Source organism: Rhinolophus hipposideros, assembly GCF_964194185.1.
Source record: "Rhinolophus hipposideros genome assembly, chromosome: 22".
Lineage (NCBI taxonomy): Eukaryota > Metazoa > Chordata > Mammalia > Chiroptera > Rhinolophidae > Rhinolophus > Rhinolophus hipposideros.
Window position 1 is genome coordinate 1,575,284 of NC_138068.1, and position 12,373 is coordinate 1,587,656.

At 52.0% G+C, this 12,373-nt stretch overlaps 1 protein-coding gene across 3 annotated transcripts in view; it reads right to left on the reverse strand.

The window, feature by feature from the left end:
- The window catches only part of CDH4 (cadherin 4), a 431,321-nt gene that overhangs the window by 110,847 nt on the left and 308,101 nt on the right, over positions 1–12,373 (reverse strand). For all 3 annotated transcript variants that reach the window (XM_081034128.1, XM_081034130.1, XM_081034129.1), the window contains one exon: positions 9,383–9,609. In XM_081034128.1, the coding sequence (XP_080890254.1) occupies positions 9,383–9,609 (227 nt within the window). The remainder of the gene's footprint in view (positions 1–9,382; positions 9,610–12,373) is intronic.

The window sequence follows — 12,373 nt, forward strand, 5'->3', positions numbered from 1 at the left end:
GGCAGGCACCTCTTTGCTCTGATCCACCTGCCCTGGATGGCATCCAGCCTCTGGTTCTCTGGAACCTGGACTTCTCACACACAGAAGGACCCCAGGCCCCTTTACACTGTCTCAGCTGAGCATTCCTGAGGCTTTCACGTTTAGGCAAACAGGCGGCCAGTCCCAGCCGTACACACACCGCGTCTCAGGACCTGGTGTTCCCAGGCTACTGACGACACAGGGCTCCATTCTCCAGATGCAACATCTGGGAGATGACACATCTCTTCTGCTCGGTGAACTCCCGGGACTTACGTTGGAACAAAGGTAGCTAGTATATTCCCCCAATAGCAGTGCCGTTTATGACGCTCCTGCATGCCTCTCATTTACCAACCGTCCTGTTTTCATCGCTTCCTTATAGCTTTGGGTTAAACATGTGTCAAGAAAGGAAGAAACATGTCCCCCCCACATCTCCCCCAAATGTCAAACCTGCTGCTGATTTTCACTGAGGATAATTAGATTGCTTTAAAAAAACAACGCACTAAAATCTGTACAGATAGTTCATTCCTGCACCTCCTCCTTCCCTTTCAATATACATTTGAAAAATGGTACATGGTGCTTGCCTGCAAGCATGTATATTTAAAATATTTAAGTAGGGTACTGTCTGCAGCCTCTGGCTGGTTTCCATGGTAGCTAAGGACAGATAGAATAAAATGGTATTAAACAAACAGAAAATGAAACAAACAGGGAGACATCTCAGCTCTTTAACAAATAGAACATGTGAGCCATTCTAAGTCGGCATTTGCATGAGCTGGGTTCTGAAAAGGTACTTAGTGGGTTTTCCTTCTGCAACAAACTAGTGGGAGGTGAATGCCCCCAAAGCTCCACGCCACTTCCTATTTCTGATCTCTTCCCAGAACGGGGAATCGTTTGGAAATTCCCATGGAAGTCATACAATGAAAGACTTCCTGAGTGAAACGGCACGGTTGTCTCTGCATGTCTCTGCTTGGAAGCAAAGCCTTAGGACTAAGGCTTCTTTCTACACCTGCCGTCCTCTCCTGTCTCCTCACTCACGCCCAGGACAACTGCCGGCGGGGACACGGGACCTTTCTGACTCACGGGATGCCCGAGTCCTCAGAGGTGCCCTGCCTCCCACTTCCAGGCTCAGGAACATGGCCCTCGGTGGTCGGGAGCGAGACGGAACAGGCCCCAGCCGCCCGTTCCATGCCTGGCTGGCACGGCCAGCCCCTCACTGCCTGCAGGGGCCCGTTTCCCACCCCTCTGCTCTCCACTCTGCCTGGAAGTCTTCAGCAAGGCACCTGCGGGGTTTCGGTGGCTCATTCCCCTTCAAGTCTCATTGAGACAGAGCCCTGGGCAGTGACCCTCATGGGGATAGCCCTGGGGAAACGGATGACACGTGATGCTTTCTCCCTGGGGTTTTCCAGGTCTGGCTGCGGAGGGCCTCACCCTTACATGGACATTCGCAGCCTGAAACAGTCTAAGAGTTACCTTCTCCACTCTGCGACTCCTGCCTACTCCAGAGCAGCAAGACCAGGTGCGGGAGTCAGCCCTGGGGCCTGGTGGGGCAGGAAGTGCAGAAAGACAAGGGAGCAGGGACACACCTTCAGCCATTAGAACAATCGTTCACCTCCACCCCTATAGAGAGCTGAGACCGCAGTTATTTGGGGGAGCTTTGCTGATACACTGAGATCTAGTATGATTACGCATTCTGGGGTGGGGGTGCTGACGGGGCTGTGGACCCAGCCTCAGGCTCTGGAAAGGGAACAGCCTCCTGCCCGAGAAATGCACGCAAATACACGGACACACGTGTCCGGGCCCCAAGGCAGTCCAGCCTGGGCCTGCGAGGCCCTGAGGGGCAGTGCTGTCGGGATTTGCCGAGTGGGTGGGGCTAACTCATTAGAGCCGAGGCCTTGGCCCCACGAGCTCAGGGATATGCTCCTGTTTTTTACCCGTTTATTATCGGGCAGTTGCTCTTCCCACTCGCACTGAGGCCATCTTTGGAAAAGGATGAAGGAAGTATTTGCAACGTCCTGAAGACGCAAGAGCACCCCATCATGCAGGCAGCACCCAGCGACCTGGCTGCTCTCCCAAGGTGACACCTTACATAGAAGCCCCACCTGGCCCCCTTTAGCTAAAGCTCCTGAACCCGCCGCATTGGGGTTCAGGCGTGGGCACACCAGCCCTCTGGCATTCATGGGGGGTCGCAGGGCCATGTGGGGAGTGCTCAATGGCCAGCCTGACCTCAGGAGCCTGGCCTCTCAGGCGGACGCAGGAGTGGTTCTCAGCCAGGCCCCTTCCCTTCCACTGTTTCATAACCAACTTGGAAGCCCATGGAGATATACTCGAGGGGATGTAGGGGGGATGGGCTGTGGGGATGGGGGGGCACATCACAAGGATGGAGGAGAGACGGGACACAGGGAAGGGAGGCTGAGGGACCCTGGGGCTAAAGAATCGGGGTCTTGGTGAGCCTTGTACTGGTGACCCGAGCAGCTGCTTGCAGACGATCTGAGGGCGTCTGGGTGCTGGGTGGTGAGATCACAGCCATGACTCACAGCCCACCTTCGGGGGCGACACAAAGCGTTACCCTGCTCCCCACACAGCACCCTCCCAGTGTGTGCGTGTCTGTGTCCACATGTCCCTTTCTCAGAAGGACACCAGTCATGTTGGATTAGTGTCCACCCCAGTGACTAAGTAATGACATCTGCACAACCCAATTTACAAGTATCGTCTCATCCCGAAGGCCTGTAGTTTAGAACTTCAACACGTGAAGTTTAGGGGGGCACAACTCAGCGCATATATCGGAGGAGGCAGAAACCCCAAGAAAGAACACCCATCAGCCGCCGGGTCCGGTCTGATGCAGGGATGTCGCTGGCTGAATTTTATCTTTCATAAAATGTGGACGTGCAGGCTAAGACGCAATATTAGTTTCATAAACAACAGTTTCTTTTTTGCAAACTATACCCACAGGTCCCATTGCCAGGTCCAAGTGCTACAGCAGCCAGTCAGATGACAACTGAGCGAGAAACTTTATCTTCAGTATTTACTGTTAGGCCGGAATATTCCTGAGGGGCAATTCGGCACTCCTGTGGGAAATATGTGACCTCATTTGCATTTTCTAATTGAATTGCTATCAGCTTTCCTGCAAGACTGCACACACAAAAAAAAGTTCTCCCAGATTTAGCCCTGCTTGTATGGTGCACAGAAAGCCCGCTTTTAAGTAGTTGCTAGGAGAGGAGACGGAAGCACGGAGAAAAAGTCGCCAAATTTTTATGGTTCATCTAACTGTAAAGCTGTCAGTTTTGCCCAACTCCACAGAGAGCCACTGAAATAACAGATGAGGGGAAGAAACCTCGACGTAAGGGAAATGAAACTCAGAGAGCCGAGAAATTAGGGGGTCCCCAGGCACGGCCCTCTAGGGATTGCTTCCAGGCTGCTTTCGTAAGAGTTTCCTGGGACTTTTAACACTGTGAACTGCTCCTTTGAAGGAGGCTGTGTTTCTAGAACCTTCTGACAAAAAACTGTTGCTCACTGCGTGTCCATCTGAACTCCACACCCAATCCCAGCCAGGATGCCCTCTGCTTGCCTTTAAAAACAGTAAGTGAAAATCGTGAATCATAAGCTGCACACAGAAAAGTGCTTGAAACATCAGTGAGCAGCTAAGCGAATGATCCCAGCACAGACCCTGCCCCAAGAGCCCCCTCACGTCCCTCCTGCCCACATCACCGCTCCCTCCTGACTCCCACAGGTAACCTCCATCCTGACTATAACACGCTAGGACCTACCAAACGCAACGACACTGTATGCATGGCTCCTGCCTTTTCTCCTCAACACGCATCTGAGGGTTCACTCACATTCTTTCCCCTGCTTAGAGCCTGTCTGTTTTCACTGCTGTACAACAGTCCACTGTCCGAACCCGGCACAGTGAACCGTCCACTCTGGTGACGACGAGCATGTGGGCCGTTTTCAGGTGTGTCCGAGTCCAGGTGCAGAGCTCTTGGCACGTGTGTGTGCGCTTGTGTTGGGCAGTGTACCTAACACTAGTGAGGCCTAACAGAAAATACGCGTTTGGGGTCTGCCCCTGCTCCTGACTCTGAGCACCTAACCCCCTTGGAATTTCCTGGGTGACAGGAGCGTCTTTGGTCCTAATTCAGCCGTTCTTGATGGGCTCCTGGGTGGCTTAAGTATGGGGGCCAGTCACCAGGAGGACCAAAGCCAGGGCGAGAAGCTTGGAGCTTTCAGCCCCACCCCCCTCACTCCCCCTACTCTCTGGGAGGGGAGAGGAGCTGGAGACTGAGTTAATAACTGGTCACTCCTATGCGATGAAACCTCCATAAATATTCCTAAACTCTGGGGTTGGGAGAGCCTCTGGGGTGGTGAGCGCACCTGTGTGCTGGGCGGGTGCCCACACCCCACTCCACGGGCTCAGAAGCTCCCTCACTCAGGACGTGTCCAGCTCGCCCTACGCACCTGGGTGTTCCTCTTTCTCTCATCCTTTATAAAAAAGCAGGACAGACAGCACGGGTCCTGAGTTCTGTAAACCATCACAGCAAATCATCAAGCTGAGGAGGGGACATGGGAACCTCTGATCTGTAGCCAAGTTAGACAGACAGTGGGTCTGTTACCCACAACTTGCAATTGGCATCTGCGGTGGGGGTGGTCAGTGAGACTGAGCCTTTCACCTGTACGGCCTGTGCTGACGCTGGGACGTCAGTGTCAGAACGGAATTAAACTGTAGGTCCTCCAGGTGATGTCCAAGAAAAGTGGAGAAGCCACACCTTTGGTAGCAGCATGGTGTGAGCAGAGGAATGGTTTTCCTTTTCACCAGGCACACGTGTATTCAACTTGAAGGGAAAAACGCTGAGTTGCCGTCTGAAGACTGGTACCACGTACCCTCCCACCAGACCCCAGGAAGCCCCCTGCTCACGCCCTCGCCAGTATCTGGTGTTATCAGTCCTTCTAAGGTTAGGCGTTCCGGTAGGTTCTCGGCTATCATCTGCATTGCCCTGCTGAGGCTGACACGTCTTCACGCGGATGGACCACCAGGCTCTCCTCTTTGGTGGGCGGCCTGATAAAGCCTCCCGCCTGTTTCTTAGCAGGAGATCTGTCTTTATGTGCTGATCTGCGGTCCTCTGTACATTCTGGATGTGCGTCCCTAGTTGCTAAGTGCCACAAATACTCTCATACGTACTCTGGCTCATCTTTTCACTTTTTTAAGTACACGCTCTGATGAGTAGAAGTTCTTAGATTTAACGAAGTCCAACTATCACCCTCTTCCGTACACTTTGTGCTTCCTGTGTCACGTGTAAGAAGGCTTCCCCACAACTCCTCCCTACATTCTCTTCCAGTTGTCTCACTTTGTCTTGCTCACTTAGACTCACAACCCACCTGGAACTGACTTTTGCTGTGCCAAGGGGGTGGGTTGTGTCTCTCTCGTCTCTTCAGGGTGCCCCATTGGCTCAGGATCGTTTATTGAAAAGATGGTCCTTTCTCCCTTATTCTAAGTAGGGCTTGGCAAAGGTTTTGTTAAAAGGTCAGAGAGTTAAATATTTTAGGCATTGCAGGCCAAGCAGCGAAATCGAGGGTGTAAATATAGGTATAACCTAGATTATATAACCATTTAAAAGTGTAGAAACCATTCTTAGCTTGGAGGCCATCAAAAGGCAGGTGGCAGTCAGACGTGGCCTGTGAGCTGCAGTCTGCTGGCCTGCCACAGAGTGTCACTCTGGCAAAAGAGTCGAGTGTCTAGTTCACGTGCATTTGGTGAGGTTTGTCAGGCTGTGTATGTGAAGTGGGTGAATTTTGTTGTATAAAAGTCACACCTTCACGAAGATGATTTTTTAAGACATGAAATATTCTTTTTGGTATTCTGTTCCATTTGTCCATGTGACCATCTCTGCTCCCAAACCACACCACTTTAATTATCGCAGTTTAGTGGTTCCACACGGGGGTAATTTTGCCCCCAGTGCACATTTGGCAATGATTGGAGAGAGCCTTGGCTGCATATGGGGGTGGTGGGGTGCTGCTGGCATCGAGGGGTGGGGGCCAGAGATGCTGTTAAACTTCCTACAGTGCAGGATGGCCCCAAATGGCAATAGTGCAGAGGCTGAGAAACTCTCTGGGGCTTACTATACACAAACGAACAAAAAGCACGCTGCGATTGTTGCTAGGCTTGTGTTGAGTCTGCAGAAACCTTTGGGTAAAATGGATATCATCGTACACCACAACACTAAGCCTTCTAAGTTATGAGCACGGCACCTCCCTCTGTTTCGAAAGGATTCTTTAATTGTTCTCAATAATATGGAAGGGTCTTGAACATTTTTTGTCAGATTTGTTCCTAGTTATGTGATCATTTTCAATGCTATCGTGATTGGTCTCTGGTTTTCATTTCAATCTCTAACTACTCGTTCCTGGTCTATAAGGTACAATTACTTTTACAGCCGTCTTACCCTCAGTCGATAAATCCAGGAAGTTACCTGCAGATACTTTTAGATTTTCTGCATTCACAATCCTATAAGCTACACTTAATGTTAGTTCTACCTATTCTGATTTCTTTCTCTGCCTAACTTTGGCTGGGACCTCTGGCGTGTGATGGGAGTGTTCTTTTCCTATTTCTGGTGTCAAGGAAGGCTTTGAGTATTCCAGCAGCACGTTGGGAGGGTTTCTGGAGGCTCTTCAGAGACACCTGTTGTGAGATTAAGGACGGTCCCTTCTTTTCCTAATTTGCTGAATATTTTCATCCTGAATGGAAGTTAAATTTAACAAGCACTAGGCAGAGGGTCATGTGGTTTTTCACCCTTTATTCTGTGCTGAATTCCATGGATTAACTTTCATGTGTTAAACCAACCTTACATTCTTGGAACAGATCAACATGGTCACGATTTACCGTACGTACACATGGCTGGATCTGACTTTGCTAATATTTTGCTTAGGGTTTGGTAAGCTGTATATTTCTAGACTGTTATTCATTTCATGTATATTTTGAAATATATTGGTAGAAATTGTACATAATATTTGGAATTTCTTTTTTCTTACACAGACCGATTGGCTTAGTAGTTTACAGAGCCAACTTTCGTCTGTTGATTCTTTCTATTGTTTTCTATTTCATTAATTTCTCCTCTTGGTTTTACTATTTCCTTCTTTCTATTTTGTGTTTCGTTTCCTGTTCTTTTTATAATTCCTTGAGACAAATGCTGAGATCACTGATATTTCTGCCTTGGCCCAGAACAACAGCCAGTAAGTTGGAGAAGCCCTGATTCAAACCCACAACCTAGGGGGGCCGGGCTGCTTTACGATGCTGGGCTCAGCTGTACCTAAAACGTCATTTTTCACTCCTTTCCAGAACATGGATTCTCCCATAGAGCAAAGGGGCTGTGGCCACGTGACTCAGTTTCCTCGTCTGTGAAGTGGGGACAGTGACAGCGCCCACTTCTGGAGATGTGAGGATGAGATGAGTTGCCATTGCTGAGAGAGGATCCAGCTGAGGTCCTAGAAAGCCAGGACAGGGAGCTTTGGGTTTGAAGTAAGAGTAAACAGGAGCCATCGGCAACAAAGTTAACGTGACGACAACGAGGGACGGGTCTGCAGGGCTGCAGCGACACTGCCTGCTGCCTGTTATGGTCACACGTCACGCAATCAGGTGTGTAGCCCCACGGTCACCCCATGACCGGGCTCACTGGGATTCTGTGTCCCCTGTGCTGCCAACGGGGCCAGCCCAACCTGGGGTTGGAGGTGCGCTCATACCGGCGCTGCCTAATTGCAATCACCTTCCACGGAGGTCAGCAATCTGCTCATTAACATGCCTGACAAAAGGTGTTATTAGCTTTTTCAGTTCGTGCCTTTTATCCGAGGTCCTACTGTCTGCTCACAAGGTGCACACTCTGTGTTACAGTCAGGCGTGTGGCCTTAGCACAGCGCCCCTCGCCCCACCACCTGGAGGGAAGACGCCCCCAGAGGTCAGTGTCCCCAGGGCTGCCCCCAGGGCCTGCTTTGCTCACCGCCTTCTCACCAGGGTGTGGCTTGTGATAATCACTCAGGAAAGAATGAAAAATCACAGCCATCTGTCATAGTTTTTGTCACCCACAAGGTGAGGCTCACGATTTGGGGCACATGGCTGTTAGAAACGTGTCTCCATGCCTGGCTCACGGCACTCAAAACGTCCTTCCCGTGGGGTCAGCTCATCACCGAAAATGAAGCTATTCACCCGAGTCCCCACTTTCTCTTTTCCAACCTAAGCCACCTGCACTTGTTCAAAAAGAAGACACAGATCTCGGTTTTCCCAAACTGGACACCTTGGAACGCTTGTCTTACAAGAAGTTCCATGAAGAGTGTTCCTTGGTCAGCAGGTTTGGGGAAACTTGCAGTCTCCCACTGAGGTTCAGAGAGCATGTTTGTGTAAGGTTCTGGGAGAATCTATAGAAAGGAATCTGGCCAGCTTGGTTTAACCCTTTACTTGTCATGAACCCTTTTCCTAGGAACACCGTGAATGCCATCCAAGGTCACCTTGTACCACTTTACCTGTGAGCTTTTCTTTGCTAATGAGCCACACATGAGACGTCACAAAGATACTGCCGAGCCCACAGTCCTCACGGGAACTCTGAGGGGCTCCAGGAACTTTCTCCCTCCCACTGGCTGGCCGGCCTGGGACTCTCTGCTGGCCGGGCAGCCCCCACGCCGAAGGCCAACACAGCTGCCGAAACATGGGATGGGCAAAGGGGACAAGCACTCTGTCCCCTCGGACAAATGAAACCAAACACTGAGGATTTTGGGGGTTCATGACGGGTTGCTGAGCAGTCTGCTCCTGGATGGCTGGGACATGAGGGATGAGAGAAACCTTTCAGGACCAGGGGAAGGTGAATTCACCCCTCCCGGCCTATGGACACAGGCCATGTAGGCAAAGCAGCAGGAAATGAAGCCACAGGGCGGTTGGATGACACTGGTTTGCATCTGTGCGAAGCCCTCCCTCCCTCCCTCTTCCCCTACGTCTCTCCCTCTTTCTCTGAACCAGTCTCATTCCAGCTGCTCTGGTTGTCTTGTGTGGCCAGTCACTGAGCTCTGTCTTACTCTCCATCCCTCCAGGCCTTGGGAATCTCCAGGGCTGGTGGCTACAAGCCTCAGGCAGGAGAGGGCATGGCATTAGCTGGTGCCCCGTGTGAGATGGACACGAGGGGCCCTTGTCTAAAGAATCACTGAGACCATCAAGGTGGTGACAGCAGTGTCTCAAGCTGAGTGCGGGGCACCGAGCATCTGTGGTGAGGTGGCCCTGCCTCAGTGGACAGGACAGAGGGCCACTCCGGCTGGCGAAGGTGACAGCCTGTCATTGGGAGCCTCTGCAGGGACCTGGAGGACGAAGGACAGCACCAAGCCTACCGCATGCGGTCTCACTTACCTTGTGTCCAGGGAGCGTGGATGAGGTCGGGGCCACCAGCAGCCGCACCAAGGTGTCCCATCGCTCGGCGGTGTGGCGGTCCCACGCTGTCACAGTGAAGGCCACCTCCTCCGAGGGGATCTGCAGCTCTCGGGCAGCAAAGACTGTCCCGTCTGCACCGACTTTGAAGTCCATGCTGCTGGTCTCATATTGTGTCCCCTTGGTCCCCAAACAGCTGCTGAACTTGACTGCAAGAGAAGTGGAGGAGAAGCGTCAGGATTTGGCAGGCGGACGGCAGCCAGAGAGCTCACAGGTCACTTTGTAGGGAGCAGGCGCTAGGTCACGAATGAGCAGCAGGAAAATAGTGCTCGGACCGATGTTTTGACCTTCAGGTCTTGGGTTTTATTTGTCCCCTGGGGGAATTCACAGAGGCCTTAGAAAAAGGAAATAAAAAGAGCAACTGTGCATTTCATGATATCGGAGACACAGCTGCTCTATGTTCCTGCCACTGCGTCTCTCCCTTCTCACTGTATGAACTTAACTGGAGTCTGGTGGCAGCAGGTCTGGGGACTTCCCTCCTGAAAACAATTTCTGATTCCCTCGCTTGCCGCCCTCCCTCACTGGCCACACGGAAACCTCCTGCCTCCAGACTTTGAAGCCCCCGACGGAGTGGTTTTCCCACCCCAGGGAGGCAGTGTGGGGACCCGGCAGGACAACGGGTTCTGAGCAGAGCTCCAATCCGTTGCGTGCCCCAGACCATTTCATCCCTCAGCGACACCTGCGCACGCTCCATGAGGGCGTGCGGGTCCAGAAACTGGACCGGCAGTGACCTTGGACGGCGTTTCCTCAGCGAACAGAGTCTAGGCACACAGCTTTGCCTCCCAAACATTCATTAGGCCCCGAATGGCCAGCCCCTCCAGACGACTCCAGCGGCAGTGCCGCGCGTGACTCCAGCGAGAAAGCCGTCCCGGCAGCGAGGATTCCTCGGGCCGCATTCTCCCATCTTTATATGCGTGCCACCTAATGCCGCAGTAAATCATGAGGCAGCAACAGCCAGTGTCACATTCTTCTGATAAGAACGATGGATAAACTTACCTAGTACTTATAAATATGTGGGTATCTTGGCAATTTTGGTGGGAGGATGGATTTTTAAAAGCAATTTCACTGTCACAGCTTTTACATGATTTAATTACTATTTATCCCAGAAACTATTAAAAAAGCTCTTCACTGTTACTCCTGATACAGTGTCTTCCCTCTGTGTTCACGTGTTATTGTTGCCTGCCTTGAAATCATAAATAACGTGCGCGTTCCCTCTCATCTCAAATACTTCACTCTACACATCTCCCCAGTTACCAGCCCCTCCCACTTGTGGGTTTAACATAAAAATGTTTTTCAATGGGATGAAACCAGCCGTTTCCGCCCCGTCTGGCCCTAGAGCACACATGTGCGTGCCCCAGGGCTGCACACCCGGGGGATCTCAGGCAAATGAGGGTGACAGGGTTATGAGTGGGATGTGCTCCCTGGAAATATCCCCCCATCAGGGAATAATCACACTTTTTTCATGTGACAGGAAAATTCCGAACTGCTTTTAGAGTACGGTTCACCTCAACGGTAAACAAATTAAAATCAGCAACAAACTGAATGGCTCAATCATTTCTGATGCCCATCTGTCACCGGCAAAGATACAAATGACAGTTTCATGATTGCTGGGAGATTAGCACAAAATGTATAAATAAATAAGCCTCTTTGTTCTCTGGAAGCAAATTTCTAAGGACACTGAGGGAGCGGACAGGGTGGGTTTGCGTTTCTTCAGCATTCAACGGTGATGCCACTGTATTTATAAAACAGGCACAGACAGAGATTTGGCGGCGTCTGAGGTAAGCGTCAGTGCTGCCTTCAGAAGAGCAAACCACCAGCGTCCGAGCTGCCCCAGCGGAAACTCCTTCAAACTTACTACAAAGTGGAGCACAGGGCCCAGCGGACGGCTCTGGCACTCACTTCAGACTCTGCTGCTCGGGACAGAGGAACTCAAGAGCCAGGACAAGAAGGAGGAAAGGAAGAGAAAAGAATGGGGAACACAGCAGGGGCCCCCAGTAGCTTCAGATTCCAGGCCACAGCCAGGACCCTGGGCCCAGATTTCCACCGGGAGAGAAGAGCTCGCACGTGAGGGCTGCACCGGCTACAGAGCTTATGGGTGCACAGCTTCCAAGGAAAACATACTGACACGGGCCTTGCACAGACTTTGCATTTGAAGCATCAATGGCCAGGTACTGAAAGAGCCCAGGGCCACGTGGAGACCAGTGGCATTTGTCACCACTCTGACTGGGCCTGCATATTCCAGGGGCTCCATAGGGCTTGTGGCGTTAGTGGAACAGGTGGATGCGTTCTAAAGTGTAAACCTGAAGCTCCTCGTGAGCCAAGCAGCATAATCAGGCCCTCAGCTAAACAGCAGGGAGCTGCACCTCTCCTTTCTCCAGGATGGTGCAAACACCTCCTTGGAAAACGGTTTTGTGCCCTGTCCATCCCCAGCCTGCTGCTTCACAGCAGAGCCCGGGAAGCAATGCTCATGGCAGCTTCTGTCCGAAATGCATGCCAGGAAAGGAACCACGGCCCCTCATTAGGGTGCTACGTTTAACCCTTCACCCTCATCACTTTTAATGGCTTGTTCTGTGGGAGGAACGAGGTGACCGTGTGCTGGGGACGGCCAGTGAGTGACACGCAGATCCACTCCCTCGCGGGCAGCAGCCTGCCTGACATTTCCAGGGGCAGCAGCTGCGTGTCCCTGAGCCTGGCATGCAGGCGACTGCGCTGTGCTTATGAAACACCCCTTCCTACTGTTTGTCTTGTTAGGGGAGCTGATAAAGATCGAACGAGTCAGAGGTGAGCTTGCAGCCGGGACTGGGCCGGGGAGTGGACACGCTCGCCCGCCGGCTTGCCTGCCCTCCCTCCTGCCCTCCCTCCTTCCCTCCCTCCTTCCCTCCCTCCTTCTCTCCCTCCCTCCCGCCTCCCACC